The sequence below is a fragment of the Corapipo altera genome, unplaced genomic scaffold (genome assembly GCF_003945725.1).
Source record: "Corapipo altera isolate COAL_440 unplaced genomic scaffold, ASM394572v1 2b, whole genome shotgun sequence".
NCBI classification, from domain to species: Eukaryota; Metazoa; Chordata; class Aves; order Passeriformes; family Pipridae; genus Corapipo; species Corapipo altera.
Window position 1 is genome coordinate 23,425,188 of NW_020884874.1, and position 15,132 is coordinate 23,440,319.

The 15,132-nt window shown below is 39.3% G+C and overlaps 1 protein-coding gene across 6 annotated transcripts in view; it reads left to right on the forward strand.

Annotated features, from left to right (window-relative positions):
• Positions 1–269: 269 nt before the first annotated feature.
• ADGRG6 (adhesion G protein-coupled receptor G6) overlaps positions 270–15,132 on the forward strand; it is a 109,234-nt gene continuing 94,371 nt past the window's right edge. For all 6 annotated transcript variants that reach the window (XM_027633998.1, XM_027633999.1, XM_027634002.1 and 3 more), the window contains exons 1-2: positions 270–462; positions 6,124–6,224. In XM_027633998.1, coding sequence (XP_027489799.1) covers positions 461–462; positions 6,124–6,224 — 103 coding nt within the window. In that variant the 5' untranslated portion in view covers positions 270–460. The remainder of the gene's footprint in view (positions 463–6,123; positions 6,225–15,132) is intronic.

Below are 15,132 nucleotides of genomic sequence, written 5' to 3' on the forward strand. Positions count from 1 at the left end.
CCCAGAGGGGCGCGCCGGCCCCGTGGAGCAGGTCCTCGGAGCAGTGCGCGGGGGCCCCCGCTGGCGGCTCGGCGGGTCCCGTCCTGCCCCCGGTGCGGCGGGGGGGCCGGGCCAGCCCGCGGGGCCGCGCCGGAGCCTCCGGAGCCGCCACCTGACTGCGGGGCGCAGGGCGCGGGGATCGGCCAGCGGGCGGGGCGGCCCCTGCCCTCTGCGGGGGCGACTTCCCTTCGCACCGAAGTTTCCTCCACTTGTGCAGAGAGAGGCAGGTCCCGGCGCGGCGCGGGGTGGGGGAAGCATCGCGGCGGAGGAGGAGCGGATCAGCGCGGGCGGGGAAGAGAGGTGGGCAAGGAGTGATGACCTTTGCGAGAAGCCGGCGAGGGAGCGGGCCAGAGGCAGAGCGAGCGGCAGCGAGGGAGGATGGTTGCTGAGAGCCGGAGTAGAGCCGTCCCGTAATGTCACCATGTAAGTCTCTTCTCCGGACTCTGGGGCGAGGGCTGCTGCCGGCCACCCGCGGCGCTGGGGGAGCGCGGATAATCCCCGCGGGCTCCATCGTGGGGCAGGGAACCCCGGGCAGAGCGGCAGGGCTTCCCCACCACCACCACCCACAGTAGGTGGTGAGTAATACCAGGCTTGAGCCGCGCAGGTAGGTAGGGCTGAAGGAATGGGGAAACGGGGGAATTTCACGCCGGGAGCTCAGAGGGCAGGACTGGCGGGGCTCTGCCCCGTCCGGGCTCCGCGTCCGTCGGCGGCTGCCCTGCAGGCTCCCGGACGGCCGCTGCCTTTCACAGGGCACTCTAAATCCCGTCTTTAGGACCGTCCTGGTGAGTTTCCCCGTGTTTGCAGACAAGTAGCGAAACCCTCGGCCCCGCTCGCCACCTTCCCTGAACGCCGGTGCCCCGGCACCCGCCCGGTCCCGGCCTCTCGGCTCGGGGCCGCGGTCGTTCACGTCGAGAAGCGCTGGCACCACAGGCACCACGGGGGGCCTTCCAGGTGCGGTGCCAGAACAAGTAGGGAAAAAATAAAGAGGAGAGGCAGGGCCGGGCGGGCTTCATAAAACGTTCCCAAGCCCCACCGCGACTCTCCGCAGCGCACGGCGGAGCGGGGACAGCGCGGGGTTCTGCCGCCGTCGGGGGACGAGGGGCGGGCGGGGGCGTCGTAGACGGGTCAGGGGTTCTCCCTCCTGCCGTACGCTGCCTGGCCCCGGGAGGGCTGGTGCCGTGGCCTCTGGGCGGCTTCCCCGTGATATTTCTCCTTTACTGACTGTCTCTCGTCGACGGTAAGGCGAAGTGCTGAGGTTTGGTGTTTGACGTTTCGCCGGTGCGTTCGCAGCCAAGAGCGAAGACCTGTGCCTGGACCCGAGGGAATCCGTACAAGGGGAAGAGGGTAGGGGGTCCACACAGTACACCGTGAAGTTTAGGCAGAAAATGAAAAGGAGTTCCTAAAGACCTGATGTTGCACTGCTACTGAGTTGGAAACAGCCAGCAGATTTGTTGCCTGCAACTTGGAAAAGTTTCTTTTGAAAGGAAAGCCAAGGGACTTAGATGGCTCTGATAGAGCTGATATTGTTCAAATTAAAAGGAACAGTCTTAATTTTTTTTCATCTCTTTTGATGAGCATGATAGTGTTTTCAGGGTTGACTGTAAGAATAATTAGGAACAAATAGTGCTTAACAAAATGAAATTTTTAAGGGATATTGTGTAATTAATCTTTCAAGACATTCATGTGCTACAGTTTAAAGCAAGGATTTCAAAGTTAAAATCAACTCCTCTATTAATCTTTGTGAACTAAACTGTGAGTTGCCATCACCTTTTACTTGTAGTTCCACTTGAGAGTGATTAAGCTTAAAGTATTTTTGTTTCAACCTCTGTGAGAAAAAAAAAAAGTGAAATTGATCTTATCTTTCTTTTAATTTTAAAGTGTCAGCAACATTTTTCCTTAATAGCTTTAGACATGTCAAAGACCAAAGAAAGTCATGTCAGTGTGCCTGAGGCACACTGTAGAATTCACATGTTACTTCAGGGAACTTTGACAAAGCTCTGAACAAGGAAGATGGTGTATTCAAATTTGTATTGCATTTTTTGAGACTGTACAGTATACAAATGATATGCTCCAGGATTATTCACATTTTGTGTATGTTGTTTTGGGGAGCTGCATACTCCCTAAAAGGTGATGATGTTGTTCTTGCTAACTGGCTGCTGGCACGTAGAGTAAAAGATTTAGTAGTTGGATGTAGTAAAACTTGCAGTAATCCCATCTTGGACTGTCAAGTTACATCCATTTTTGGTTTAGATAAATTACATGTCTATTTTGCTCTTCTGGAATGAATTGTGAATAAGCTCATTGTCTCCTTATGTTATAGGAAATGAAAGTAGCTGTGGACTGGACTTTACTGAATTGGTAGCTAGAGTGGTCATATCACACAGTGTCTACTATAGGAAATGCAAGTCCTCAGAAAAAAAATAATACTTCTTCTATCAGACTCCACAGAAGACCAAAAACCCCCAAAACGTTACGAGGGATGGCTGTTTTGAGACTACATCCAGCTGTAATGGATATACTTCTACCATAGGTGTCCTAATAGTTTCCAAATATATTAGGTAAAATGTTTTGCTTCTGTGTTTGACACTTTACAATGATTTCTTCAGAACTTCTAGTCTGTTACCAGCTGGGGACAGAACAGGGCTTTTTCATTTAAATTGATACAAAATAGAGAAGAAAATAATAGAGAAGAACACTTAGTATGCTCTCCGCAATTTTAATGTAACCAAAGCTAAAGAGTGAAATAATCCATATATGTTACTGCGGACAAAGATCCATCCCTTTGCTTACTCATGGTGTGTTTTAGTACATTGCTGTGCAGATTCTCTGTGCTGCTGCTCAATATTAAATGACAGAACACATCTTTTTAATAGTATTAAAGATAATAACACAAGACCAAAGGGCCATCAAGTCAGTGCTGTTAGGGGACCATATCATCCCTTGATAAGCTATAAACTAGCCCAGAACTGTTTGCTGGTTTTTGTACTGAATTATTCGTATGCTGTGTGGATTCACTTCTAGATGTTAATTAACACAAATAATCAAGGAAAAGAACTTTAAAATAAACATAGTGGGTATTAAGAGGTGAATATTGTCTGCAACTAGGCTGTGTCTTTTTAACGTCTTGGAAGTATTTATTTGTCAGTTACTGCGACACCTTATCATAATTGTCTGGGATGTCACACTAAAAAATATCACGGATGGATTTTGTTGTGCAAGAAGCCTTTTTGTTGGCAATGTGTTAGCTGACTTCCATCCCTGACAATTTCTTGTGTGGACAAGGGTGTGACACATCACAGTGGAAAGCTGTAGGCAGTCAGTTTTCTGAATTTTGACTTTTTATCTCCACAAGATCAAATATATATCTTATATATAAATAAAGTGATTTCCTCATTTATTTGTAGCACTCAGGTAGAGGTTATGCTTTGTAAAATAGTTCTTCAAAAATCCTCTCCAAAAGAAACAGTTCTGACTCATGGTGCCCACATTAGTGGAGTGTTTTGGTAGCATGCTTCTCCTGTGGTCATTCTTGTGTGAGTTTGATAAACCTTTCTTGTCAACTGAGATGATGTAGTGTAAAGAGATTTGGTTTGTCCTTCAACTGTAAAAAATGTAAGTGGAGAAGACAGTTTTGGTATTGTTTACATATTTGTTTATTTATTTTGGTGGAGAATTGTATATTTTTTTAATAGCAATTGTATAACTATCTAGCTTTTTTTCCTCTGGAGAAAAATCTTTATACCTACTTTCTGCCTTACTGTTTGCACTTATTTATACTCTGCTCTGTTGTTGATTATCCATGTTCTTGAAATCTTTCTTAACTTGTGCTACTTTCATAAGTAAGGATGAGGAAACAGAATGTAAATTGTCACCAGGGAGTACCATGAAGTGCTGGCCTCATAAGCATTACTGCAATGCAAGTGAACATTAACAATAGCAAATTGGCCAAATTAAATACCTATTTCAGACTAATGTAGAATTTCATATTCTTTAAGAAAGGCACTAAAGGCAATGTGACTGGGTAGATTCACACCAGACCTAGGCAGCAGAAGCTTGTCATGTTATTTTTCCTCGAGTATTTCAAACTTGGTGTCTTGGATTCCCCAGATATTAAATGAGCAAAAGCTTTGGCTGAGTTCACAGAGACATCAAAAGTGATGATATAGACAGTGTTTCGGGTTGATAAAAACCAACACAGATTTTTTCTGAGTTAATAAATAGTTGTTTGCAGCTATTTCCTAGTCTGATAACTGTATCTGTGCTTGCTCAAAACAAAGCAACGGTCAAAAACTAGTAATGCAACTGCTTCTACACGTTTGCATTCATAGATTATGGAGCAGGATGGCATGTAGCTCATCAGTACCTGCGAATTCTTCTGTAGGAAGAGCAGTGTTCTCTTGTATCTCTGGTATGTCATGCTGCTAGCCTCAACATTTCCATTTCCCCATTCTATGTATACATACGTATGTTGTACGTGCTTGCATGTGTGTGCAGCTGGTTTTGTATCTTACAAGGACTTCTGTTCAAATTCTGTTTTCTAAATTAATATTAAAATACTGTGGATTTATGAATTGTATACATTGAACAGTAATGGTTTCAAAACCTCTGCGTTCTCTTGTCTGAAATTTTAATAGGGATTTTGGATATTAAGTTGAAGGACAATAATTCTATTGTTTGATAATCTGGTTACTTTGTGTGTCTGGCTTCATCAAAGAGATTCTTGTGTTTCAGAGCTCAGTGTTTTCTGTGCTTGTCTTCAACACTTGTTAAGTTTGACTTTACAGTATTTCAGAAAAAATAAGTCTGCTTCAGATTCTTAATTTGATACAACTACCCATAAAGAACTGAAATTCTTTTGTAATCAGATACCTGTCCTGTGTAACACTGCACTAAATGAAAGCCTGACTGACTGCAGTTTTCAGCAGTCTGCTGAAGTGCCATTTACTTGGGCCTACTGGCATCTGGCCCAGGGGGGTGCTTTGATGAACTACCACTTTTTAATCTGAAACATTAGTTGTTCCTTTATAGTGGTTTATCTTGCTGCATTAAGTTTAGCTTCTGTTTTGGGAAGAAACAGAAGCTGATACTGGGATAGGTTTTATATTTGCCCCCAGCTTTCACTGGCGGCTTCACAGCTGTGTCCGTGGAGCAAACAAGTTTTCTCCCAATATAGGTAGATAATATCTTACTGAATAAAAGTCAGTTATCATCACCACATAGGAGGGGAAAGAGTTGGTCAAAATAATGTGTGTTGTGTTTCATTATATGTTGCTTCCTTTTGCTTGCCACTAACTTGTTGAATAAGATGAGATGGTAATGTAGTGGAACACCGTTCATTTTGGATACCTGGTTAAAGACCTGTCCAAATTTATTAAGTCTTTTTTGCTTCCTTTTCTGCCCACTATGGAGGAAACATTTTGGTTTAGCCATTAATTATCCTGTATGCTTCAAGGGAAAGGAAGGTTCAATTTCAAGCTATAACAGATAGAGACTTTTATATAATTGCATTTGTTTTATTAAATAATAAAGCTGTCCCTGACTTCATTGGCAGCACAGATGAGCTCCTAGATTTTGGCAAGGAAACTTTCAGGATTTTCATAAAAGTTTTCAGTAGAAAATGTTGTAACTGTCAAAATATTAGCACTGCAAGATGGAAAGGGCAGAGGCAAATTATCACCTACCAAGTTTATATGTGTATGTATTATATATATTTAAATAGCATAAATGTGTTTATATGTGTAAATTAGGTAAATTAAGCAAAAGTATTTAAAAAGAACCCTACACCTTAACTCATTCAGACTGTGCTTCTTGTTTCTTTTACTGAAATACCACCCACATATATCTGCTTAGAAGCCCAATGCTGACCAGTCTTACACTTTGTTGTCTGCTAAGAACCAGATAATATAATTTCTGACCCTTTTTGGCAGACTTGTGTCCCCATTTAAGCAATACTAGGGCCATCCATAATTTTCAAGTGCTACTTTACTGCTAGTTACTAGTTTGACTAACAAGAGTGTTTTCCTCTTTTTCTTGTCTTCTTGGAAAACTCCCTGAATTCTTTCTTGCTTTTTTTCCCCCCCACAGGATGTCTCATGTAAGTGAAATGTGGTGCTATCACTGGAAATGGAAGCTGCAGTACTGTCTCATTTTGTTTACCACATATACTATATGCATGCAGCAAGCAGGTAAGTCAGCAATTTATCTTCTTGCATAAATAAAGTGGTCTAGGAGCTAATGTTTTGATGACTGGGGATTATGCTTATGTATGACTGAATTATGTACAATATAAGGTTTTGATAAAAGTTATGCATTATAGTAATTAGTTGTGATTTGATACCTTGTTCTGCTACCACTGAATTTTCTTTTTGTTGTTTTTTTTATCATTTTGCCTTGCTTTGTTTTGTTACTTGTTATTTTTGTTATTAATTGTTACTAATTTTTCCTTTGGCTTTTTTCTTTTTAATTCTTTCATTCTGTCCTTTCTTTGTGTTTACCTTGCCTATCTCTTTTGAATTTCTTCTGATTGTTGGAATACTGTAAGTAATTCATGTAGCTCTTCTATTTTCCACAGTACTGTTTGTGCTTGTAAATTATGTATTCAGTAACTCTTCACTCTAGTTCAAAGTTGTAAAATAACTGTAGTGTGCTTATTATTTTTAAATACTTTTATGATTCATATAATAGAAACATTCCTCAGCAATTTATATGTATCTGAGATAATAATACACTGTAAAGAAGAATCAGTTTTAACTTGACATCATCTTGATCTGTAGTGACACTTCAGCACACATAATGTAATACATTCTGACTGTTTTCTTTAAATATATGAATGAGAGGTTTCATTTACTAAATGTCTTGTCCTAACCACTAGAGTGCAAAGTATTTTAGGAGCTCCAGCTGCTTTACTGGAAAAAATCTCTGGAGTTTATTCTGGAGCATATGAAAATTTTGGAGCAGCTTGTGCTCAGCTGATTCCATATCGGATGAGTAGTTTTGCTTTTACAGACTTGCCATTGGAAAAAAGGATTGTTTATATATAGCAAGAGCTTTTAGCTTCTTTGATAATGTTTTTTTTTCATTAGGTAAAAGGTGCATTTTTTTTACGTTTTTAATACCCGCACTTTTTTTTTTAGAGAAAAAACAATGCAGTTGCTGTGCAGTAACAGTTTCCAGATTCATGTCACTTTATTAGGTGTTTTTCATTTTCATTAAATTGTGTAGCCAGAAGAATACCTGGGATCTGCTCTCGCCTATGACTCCATTGGCTGGCAGATTTTGTGTCCTGGTGATCCTGGGCCATGCAGCTGCCATCCTTAGCATAAAGTAAATCAGCAAAACCTGATCTAATTTACATGTCCTTTGGTCTGTTATCTGGTGACTAGAACATTAAGACCCAAAGATTATTAGCCTTTGCTAATTCCTCTTGATAACAGTTCAGTGCAGGTGACACGGCAAGCCTAAGTCCCATGAGGCAGAAGGTCCAAGCCAGTATGCTGTGAGGACAGAGGAAGCCAACCACAGGCTCACTTGTGCATTCAGCTAATCGCAGCATGCCATCGCTAGCTGTGCTGGTACTGAACAAGTAGCTGGGTGAAAAGACCTGTGCCAAACTCCAAGATGTGTTTTTAGGAAATCACATATGCCCCTGGCTAACCACTTCAGCAATAAAATGGTTGGTGTCATTGGATTGGTAAAAGCAGACAAAGTGTTCCAGCCTCTAACTGTTCATACTTTTTTCTCAGGCACTGGCTTGGCATGTAGGAAACTCAGAACCAGGTCTCTGATGGAAGTCAGAGCAAAGACCTGAACCTGAGTCTTTTAACATCTCAAGTGCATCCCTGTGGGGGCTTTTCCTTTCTTGACTCAGCAGGAACAGATTTGAAATCTTCAAACCTTTCAATAAATGCAAAAGGTATTTCCGTATCTGCCTGAATGATAAGTAGCTAAATAAGGTACCCTGGAAATGCCCACATTCAATAGACAAATGTTTACTGTTCAACAGTGAAATAGGTAGTCTACTATTAATACTTGACTGAAATGAAATGAGACATTTACCTTTACAGGAACCTGTCACTTGGCAGTGCTTGCCTGTAGACCCACAGGATTCATATTTCTTTTTACGTTGATGTAAAAGCATAGGTTATGTTGGAAAATGGAGTATTTTCATCTGCTTTTTTTAATAGAGCAAGGCATACAAAGTGGGAAACACTGCTGCTCCTGCATTTTTTATTTCATATTCTTAAAAGGTATTGGTCACTTTGGCTGTGGATTCATATGGTATTCATAATCTCTCTGGCAGCTTAAGCTTTGCTAAAGTTACAGTAGAAATATCATGAAGCCTGACATTCATCCAGCCTCTCTAGTGAACTGTAAGCTTAGAAAGCTTTTGGGGCTTATTAAGCTTTGCCTAGAGGAGGTTACATACAAGCAAGGATTAAGATCATCAGGTCTAGGTTTTATGGATTATTTAAGGGGCTGTTCATTAAGATAAAGATATCAGTCACACTGTGACATGGAAAAATGCAAAAGTAATAATTTTATAGTTTACCTTGAGAAAAACTACAGCACTTGGCCTGCTTTCAGAAAAAAAGGTTAGGAGAAGGAGTACGCCGCAGAAAATTTAGAATGGGAGTGTGATAGTCTGTGGAAACAATGTTTAGCCACAAATTGATAAGTAAGGTCCTGACAAGCAGGTGCAGCAAAAGTGCAATCCTGAAATATAGGTCTGGTACCTCAAAGGAATCAATGGATGGACTGTGACACTTGAAATAGAAGAACACAAAGAAATTATTAAAATGAAAATAATTTATAAAAATATAACATACTAGTTAAAATCTCAGCAGCCATAACTGTTTTGGCAGACTGGCTTAACATCATGTGTTGTGACACGGGGTGAAGTTACAGCACAGCTCAGTTAGTAACTTGACAAGTTTCCGTTCCTCTCTGGGGCAGATGTCTCTGATGGCCTTATGTGAGTCATTTAGCTGTGCCTCAGTTTCCCCGTGATGAGTGTATATCTCACCTCCATTGTAAACAGCTTACATATCTTCCAGTGAAAGGACTGTATAGAAGCTGAGATGTTAGAATGAGGATGTTTTAAACAGAATTAGTAAAATCTGCTTTTTTATCACATTCAGGCATTCCTAACTTTTTGTTTCTACGTACATTTCATTGGTTTCAGAGAGCCCAAAAGAGAGCAAGAGTGAACAGAGTTGTGGAAAACATAACTAATGAAGGCAGACTGAAAGACCTAAGATTTTTTCATCTAGAGTAGTCAGAGGGGGGGAATGCATAAAAATTGAGATTATTTAAAGAGATAGCTGCAGTGGGAAGGGATAGACTGATCTTTCTGGGCAGTTGGAAGGGAAAAAAGAATAGGCCTAAATTACAGCAAGGTAAATGAAGGGAGGACATCTCATCAAAAGGATTAGAGGAATAGACTGCCAAGAAAGACTGCAGAATCTCAGTCCTTGGGAATGTATAGTAATATCTGCCAGAAATGGTTTAAATCTACATTCCTCTTTCCTTGGGGCCAAGAAATACATTAAATAATTTCCAAACTTCCCTATTTCTATAGTGCTTCCGTAATCGTTGCCCTGTAGAATCTATTTTGGTTAAAAATCTGGGAAATGAGGAGATCCTTTGGAAACTGCACTTCTCAGAATATGACAGTGGTTTTACTCTGCCTAAAATTTGTGTTGGTGTTTCAGTGGCCTCATTTTTATCTCACATAAGGAAGCAGCAGTTCACTACAGAAAGTAAAAATCAGTTGCTTCGGGTGTGTATAGCCTCACAAAAATGTTCAGTTTAGTCCCCCCTTGCTTTTCACTTTTCAGTTGTCATAGCAAAATGTCTAATGTTTTAACATTGTGCTATCTTTTGGAATTGTCTGTGCTCTCTCTGGTAACCCAGGAGAAGAACTGGAGTTTTCTCAGTGACCTTAAAAGCAGATTCCAGTTTGCATAATTACTTTTCAATCTAATTTTCAAGTGTCGTGTCAGTATTAGACTTCCAAAGTTTTGAACACTTGAACATTTGAGGAGATCACATCCTCATAAGAGTTTTTACCTTCTTATATCATTAATAAACATATAATTATGTAAGAGTCAATAGACATTTCAAATGTTGACTGCTGTGCAACCACGTTTAGTTTTATTCAGAATGTGGAAAGTATTTATCTTAGTAAAGACATGAGGACATTTGTAATTCTTACTATACTATTTCTTATGCCCCATACTGATGTTATCATAGAATTACTATGCCTGTAGCTAATACCAGGGTGAGGATTTGTTGTTTTGGTCATCTATTGGTAAAATGCACTGATGTCTGTAATCACCTTTCCATGTTCCCAAAAGGGTTTAATCAGTTCCTAGAAGTTCACCAAAGAGTAGTTTCAATTCTATTATAAGCCTTGAAATTTTAATTTTAGTGGTGATTCAAAGCAAAATTTTGTGGTATATTTAATTCATCAAGAAGGAGAGGTTAGAAAAAAGAATAAATCTGAATGCAGGTCCTTCACCCAGGTGGCTGATGATGATCCCAATATCAGATCATCTCTGTCTATTGTGCTCCTTAATTGGGCCTATGTAGATGAAGGAGGGATTAAAATCCTCCCTCGTTTACGCGAGTATTTCAGATTGAACCTGTGGGTTCAACAGCCTAATAAGAGATGGGAAGTCAGTATGGTGGGAAGTATTGCTCATGCCACCAGCCCTAGCAGCAAGAGTTAGTGACATTGCCATCCGTGAAAATGGATTGGGTTTTATCTGGAACAGCCAAGTCAGGAAGTGTGTTTTTTCACCACAGGTCTCAAGCTGTGTACCCCAGACAGGGGCCAAAGATCCTATCACTGAGCAAATGATGAAATGGTTGTCAGCACATTCCCTTATCTTCCTCTTTCTTACCATGTGCACAGCAAGAACTGAAGTGCCAAGGCATTAACCCTGTCAGTCAGCACCATCCTCGCGTACAGCAAGGAATGATTTTATAACGCTGTTACTGGTGCTTTGTGAAGCTTCTTTCATGGCATTCCACGGGTGGGAACAGGTGTGCATAGGTACAGCAACAGCTGAGTAGGGTAAATGTGACTGAGAGTGCCATCCCTGACTCAAGTATGGAAATTCATATTTCTGAAAGCTATGGAAAAACTCAGGAAACCTAAAAAGTTTGAAAAAATGTTCAGTCTGGTAGTCTCTTTCCTTACATAGGCATACATACATCATAAATAATTGGGAGATTAGTCAGAAGGAATCTGTGTATTTAATGAATAGTTCTCAAGTATTTTTATTCTTTCTCTTTTCTCTGTCAGTCTTCTTTTATATTTTAATTTAGCTTAAGCAAAACGTATGAAAAGCAATCCTCTTCATGTTCTGTTTAATATCTCCCTTTTTCCTGGCTTGAGGCATGTGTTTAGAATTTCTGTTCATACAAACCTTGCAGAGAAAAAATTGCTAGTTGGCTTTCTTGTATTTCCCCTAGTTGACAATTTGTTAATGTAAAAGTAAATTACTATTGGAATGAATGTCACAGGAACCTGCCTCTCATTACCTCTGTTTACTTTTTTCAGCTATTATTTTTTATGGTGTTGATAATTCTTTTCCCTAAAGAGTTTGGACTCCTTGCAGTAACCATAACAATATTGCCTTAAAAACATGGTGATTTTTCCCCCTCCTCTGATATGCGCTGATAGCTAAACCCACATGGAATACGCTCAAACATCACAGAATTTCAAGGCTGACTGGGACCTCATCTTACAGGGTCTCTGCACTCCTTTATTAGAACACAGGCTAAATAATTTACCTTTCCATAAAGAGTATACCTTTAAAGAAAGAACAATCTGGCACTGAAAGTCCAGTCTTTATGACCTATAGGATTTCAGAATCCATTTATAAATTATTTTTGACTAAGTTTTTTCTGTTCACTGTTAGAAATTAAAAACATAGCCAACAACATTTTGGATGTTTGTCTATGACAAAAGATAATAAAAGTACCTACCTGAGTGGTATATCCAACAATAGCCCCAAGATAACTTGTGACTGTGCTTTACAAAAGGCTGCCCTTGATAAAGGTTATTATTATCAACAAAAATTAATTCTTTATGCTATTTGTCAGTTCCTCCCAATAATGTGAATGAACATTTTAGAGCAAAATGTGTTTCTCTCTTACTAAAAGACTGAAGTCTTTGAGAATGTCACTTTTTTCTAGCATGTATTAGTAATGGGACAAGTGTTGCATCATGAAGTGAAGGTGTTGATTAGGAATAGAAGCTTTCCAGATAAAAGTTCCCCACATACGAGTCTAGCAATCGTGTGATGCACATTTCAGTATGCATCACAATTAATACTGAGTAATTAAAATGGTTGATTTAATATCCCAGTGGACCTTTTAGAAGTGAGTGATTACCACTGTAAAGTCAGCATTTCTCAATCAGAAGAGCTGATCTTGCAGATTTGAGATACCTATTGCTATGTCAGTGATTGTTTTGCTAGAATATAGGATTTGGTTACTTAATGAGATTGCTTAAGTGATTTACACAAGGTGTAACACGCAGCTAACTAAATCAAGGCCTCAGTTATCACTCCCTGATAATAAAATGTTAAAATTTGCATTTTTATACAACCACAGCACAGAAATGTCTGAGATAGATATACAATACTAAAATGAAGAAAAGTATGTATGACTTTTATTTTTCAAGAATATGGAAAAAAATCATGGACTTGTAGCTACAATTTAGTAAGATACTATGATATAAGAAAACTCACCTATAAAAGTACATTCCTTGTTAAGATTGCGTATGAATTACCTCTGATTAAATAACTTACCTGTACTGTTTCCAAATTTTTTCTTCTCATCATGGAAGGGAAAAGTATCTCTCCTATGAGAGAAAAATAAAGTATTTTAGCTATATACTGTAAACATTTTCTTCAGAGCTAATGAAAATAATAGTGTAATAATGGTAAGTTGCATCAAAGAAGTACATCCCTTACAGTGATACATTGAACCAAAATATAAATTCCCATATCAAGGGAAGGGAGGACTTCCAGAAACACCTCTTGTTTTGTCTGGGTTCAGTGCTTCTTGGTCTGCTCAGTTCCTGTAAATGACAGACTAAGCTCTAACTCTTGCTGGAGTACAGGAAAATTAAGTGTATAATTCATAGTTAGAGGACTGCTTATGTAGTCTGGCCTCCAGTAGTTAATTTTGTTTGCCTTCTCTTGAAAGATCAAGCCAGTTTCCTCCCTAAACACAACGCCAGTCACAAATTTTTGGTACCACTATGAACTTGTGCTCCATTATTATCATCTTTCATGTTGTAGTTTTAATCTTCCATGTTGTAGGGGTTTTTTTGAGTTTTTTACCCTACTGTCTGGGACTACAGCCACATGAACAGTATGCTGACTGTTTTCAATTTGTTGGTTGGAAACTATTTTGCTAATTGTCCTCAAGATTTCAGCCCCCAAACATGTTTACCAATTCCCATTTTGTGAATTTCCTTTTCAGCAATTTCTGAACATCTTTTCAGTTATTTACTGGTTTGTTCAGATTCCAGTGTTGCAAATAGTCAAATTTGACAATCGAGGCCCCCACGGTGGTAACTCAGATTGTGTAATGCTCTAAAACTGCAACTATATCTATTAAGATGCAAGATACTTAATATTGTATGGAAGTGTCAGCATGGCATATTTTCAGAGAACTTATTTTTTGAAAGTTCTTGTAGACTGAAAAAACATGTGCTGGAAAATATTTTACTCAATTAAAGAGTGACAAAAAGTTAGTTCCTATTCTTGAAACCATTTTTCTTCTGGATATCCCCAAAGTAGTCCAACTGTCTCCCAGTACATTGTAAAACAGCTGCTTTTTTTCCCAGGGCTAAATATCTGCAAGAGTTAGGTCTTGCAGAACATAGGGTAAATCCATGAAAAGATTGTCACACAGCTAACCTAATTTTTGAAAGGATACAAAGCAATCAGAGTTTTTCCCAATTGCAGCTTTTTCCCTCATGAATATGCTTCTTAATGGGTGTCAGCCAGAAAGCTGTGACTCCCTATCTTGAACAGAGTTTGTTTTGTTCGGATGCATGCTCTGGCTTCTCACAGCTCTTTTAATTAAGAGCTGTTCAGTGAGAAATCCATACTATGAAGCTGAAGGCATTTTTTAATCAGAACTTGCTATTTAGGTGGAGAAAAAGACCTCATGGTTGAAGTTATCACAGAGGCATTTGTACAAGTGACCCAGTCCTCTGTGACATTTGTTCTTGTGTTGTGAGGACAACTGTTTTTTCTCATTGTCTTCAATTTACAGGAAAGGTCTCTAAGCAGGTTTAAATTTTGAATATTTTTGTGGTTTTTTTCTTCTGATTCTGTCTAAATATCTTCTACTTCCAAAGTATGTTAGTTATATATTATACTGCACTTTACAGAAACTGAGAGCATACAGAGAATCCTGAAATCATCTTGACTGATGAGTTGTTAGAAATACACAAAGGAACACCAGTAATATATCTTTTGTAATGAAATCTAAAATAACTGAGAGATTTTGTGCTGAGTGTGGGTGCCCACCTATCCAATGTTTTGAACAACAAATCACCCAAATGGTGTTCAACTCATGTTGGATTTTAACTTTGGTTTAGAGAACCATTATTTTTCAAGTGTGTATTTAATATACACACAAGAATAAAAGGGCAAATGTTGGTGTTGAACAAAGGCATCATTTGTACACTGAGTTACAGGTTGTGGGGCTTTTAGAAAACAAAAATTGTTTGACTGATAAAGATATTTAAAGGAAATGTAACAATAAAAATAATGAACCCCCTCCCTCACATGGGTAAACCTGGTACCTCAAATATGCTGTGTGCACCAGCTGCTCTGGTTACAGTTTATTATGTAAGTAGTTTATAAAGCATAGGATTTTTTCTTTGACCTGTCAGATTTTGGGAGTATACTGTTTCCATGATGTCTAGTATTTTGATCTTATTTTGGATTGGGTGCACTTCTGTTAAGATATTGCCATTGGAACTGGCAAAGGCATGTATATCAGAAATGCTACCTGTCAGGGCTTCCCTCTGTCTGTCTCTGCATATGAGGAACTGCTTTT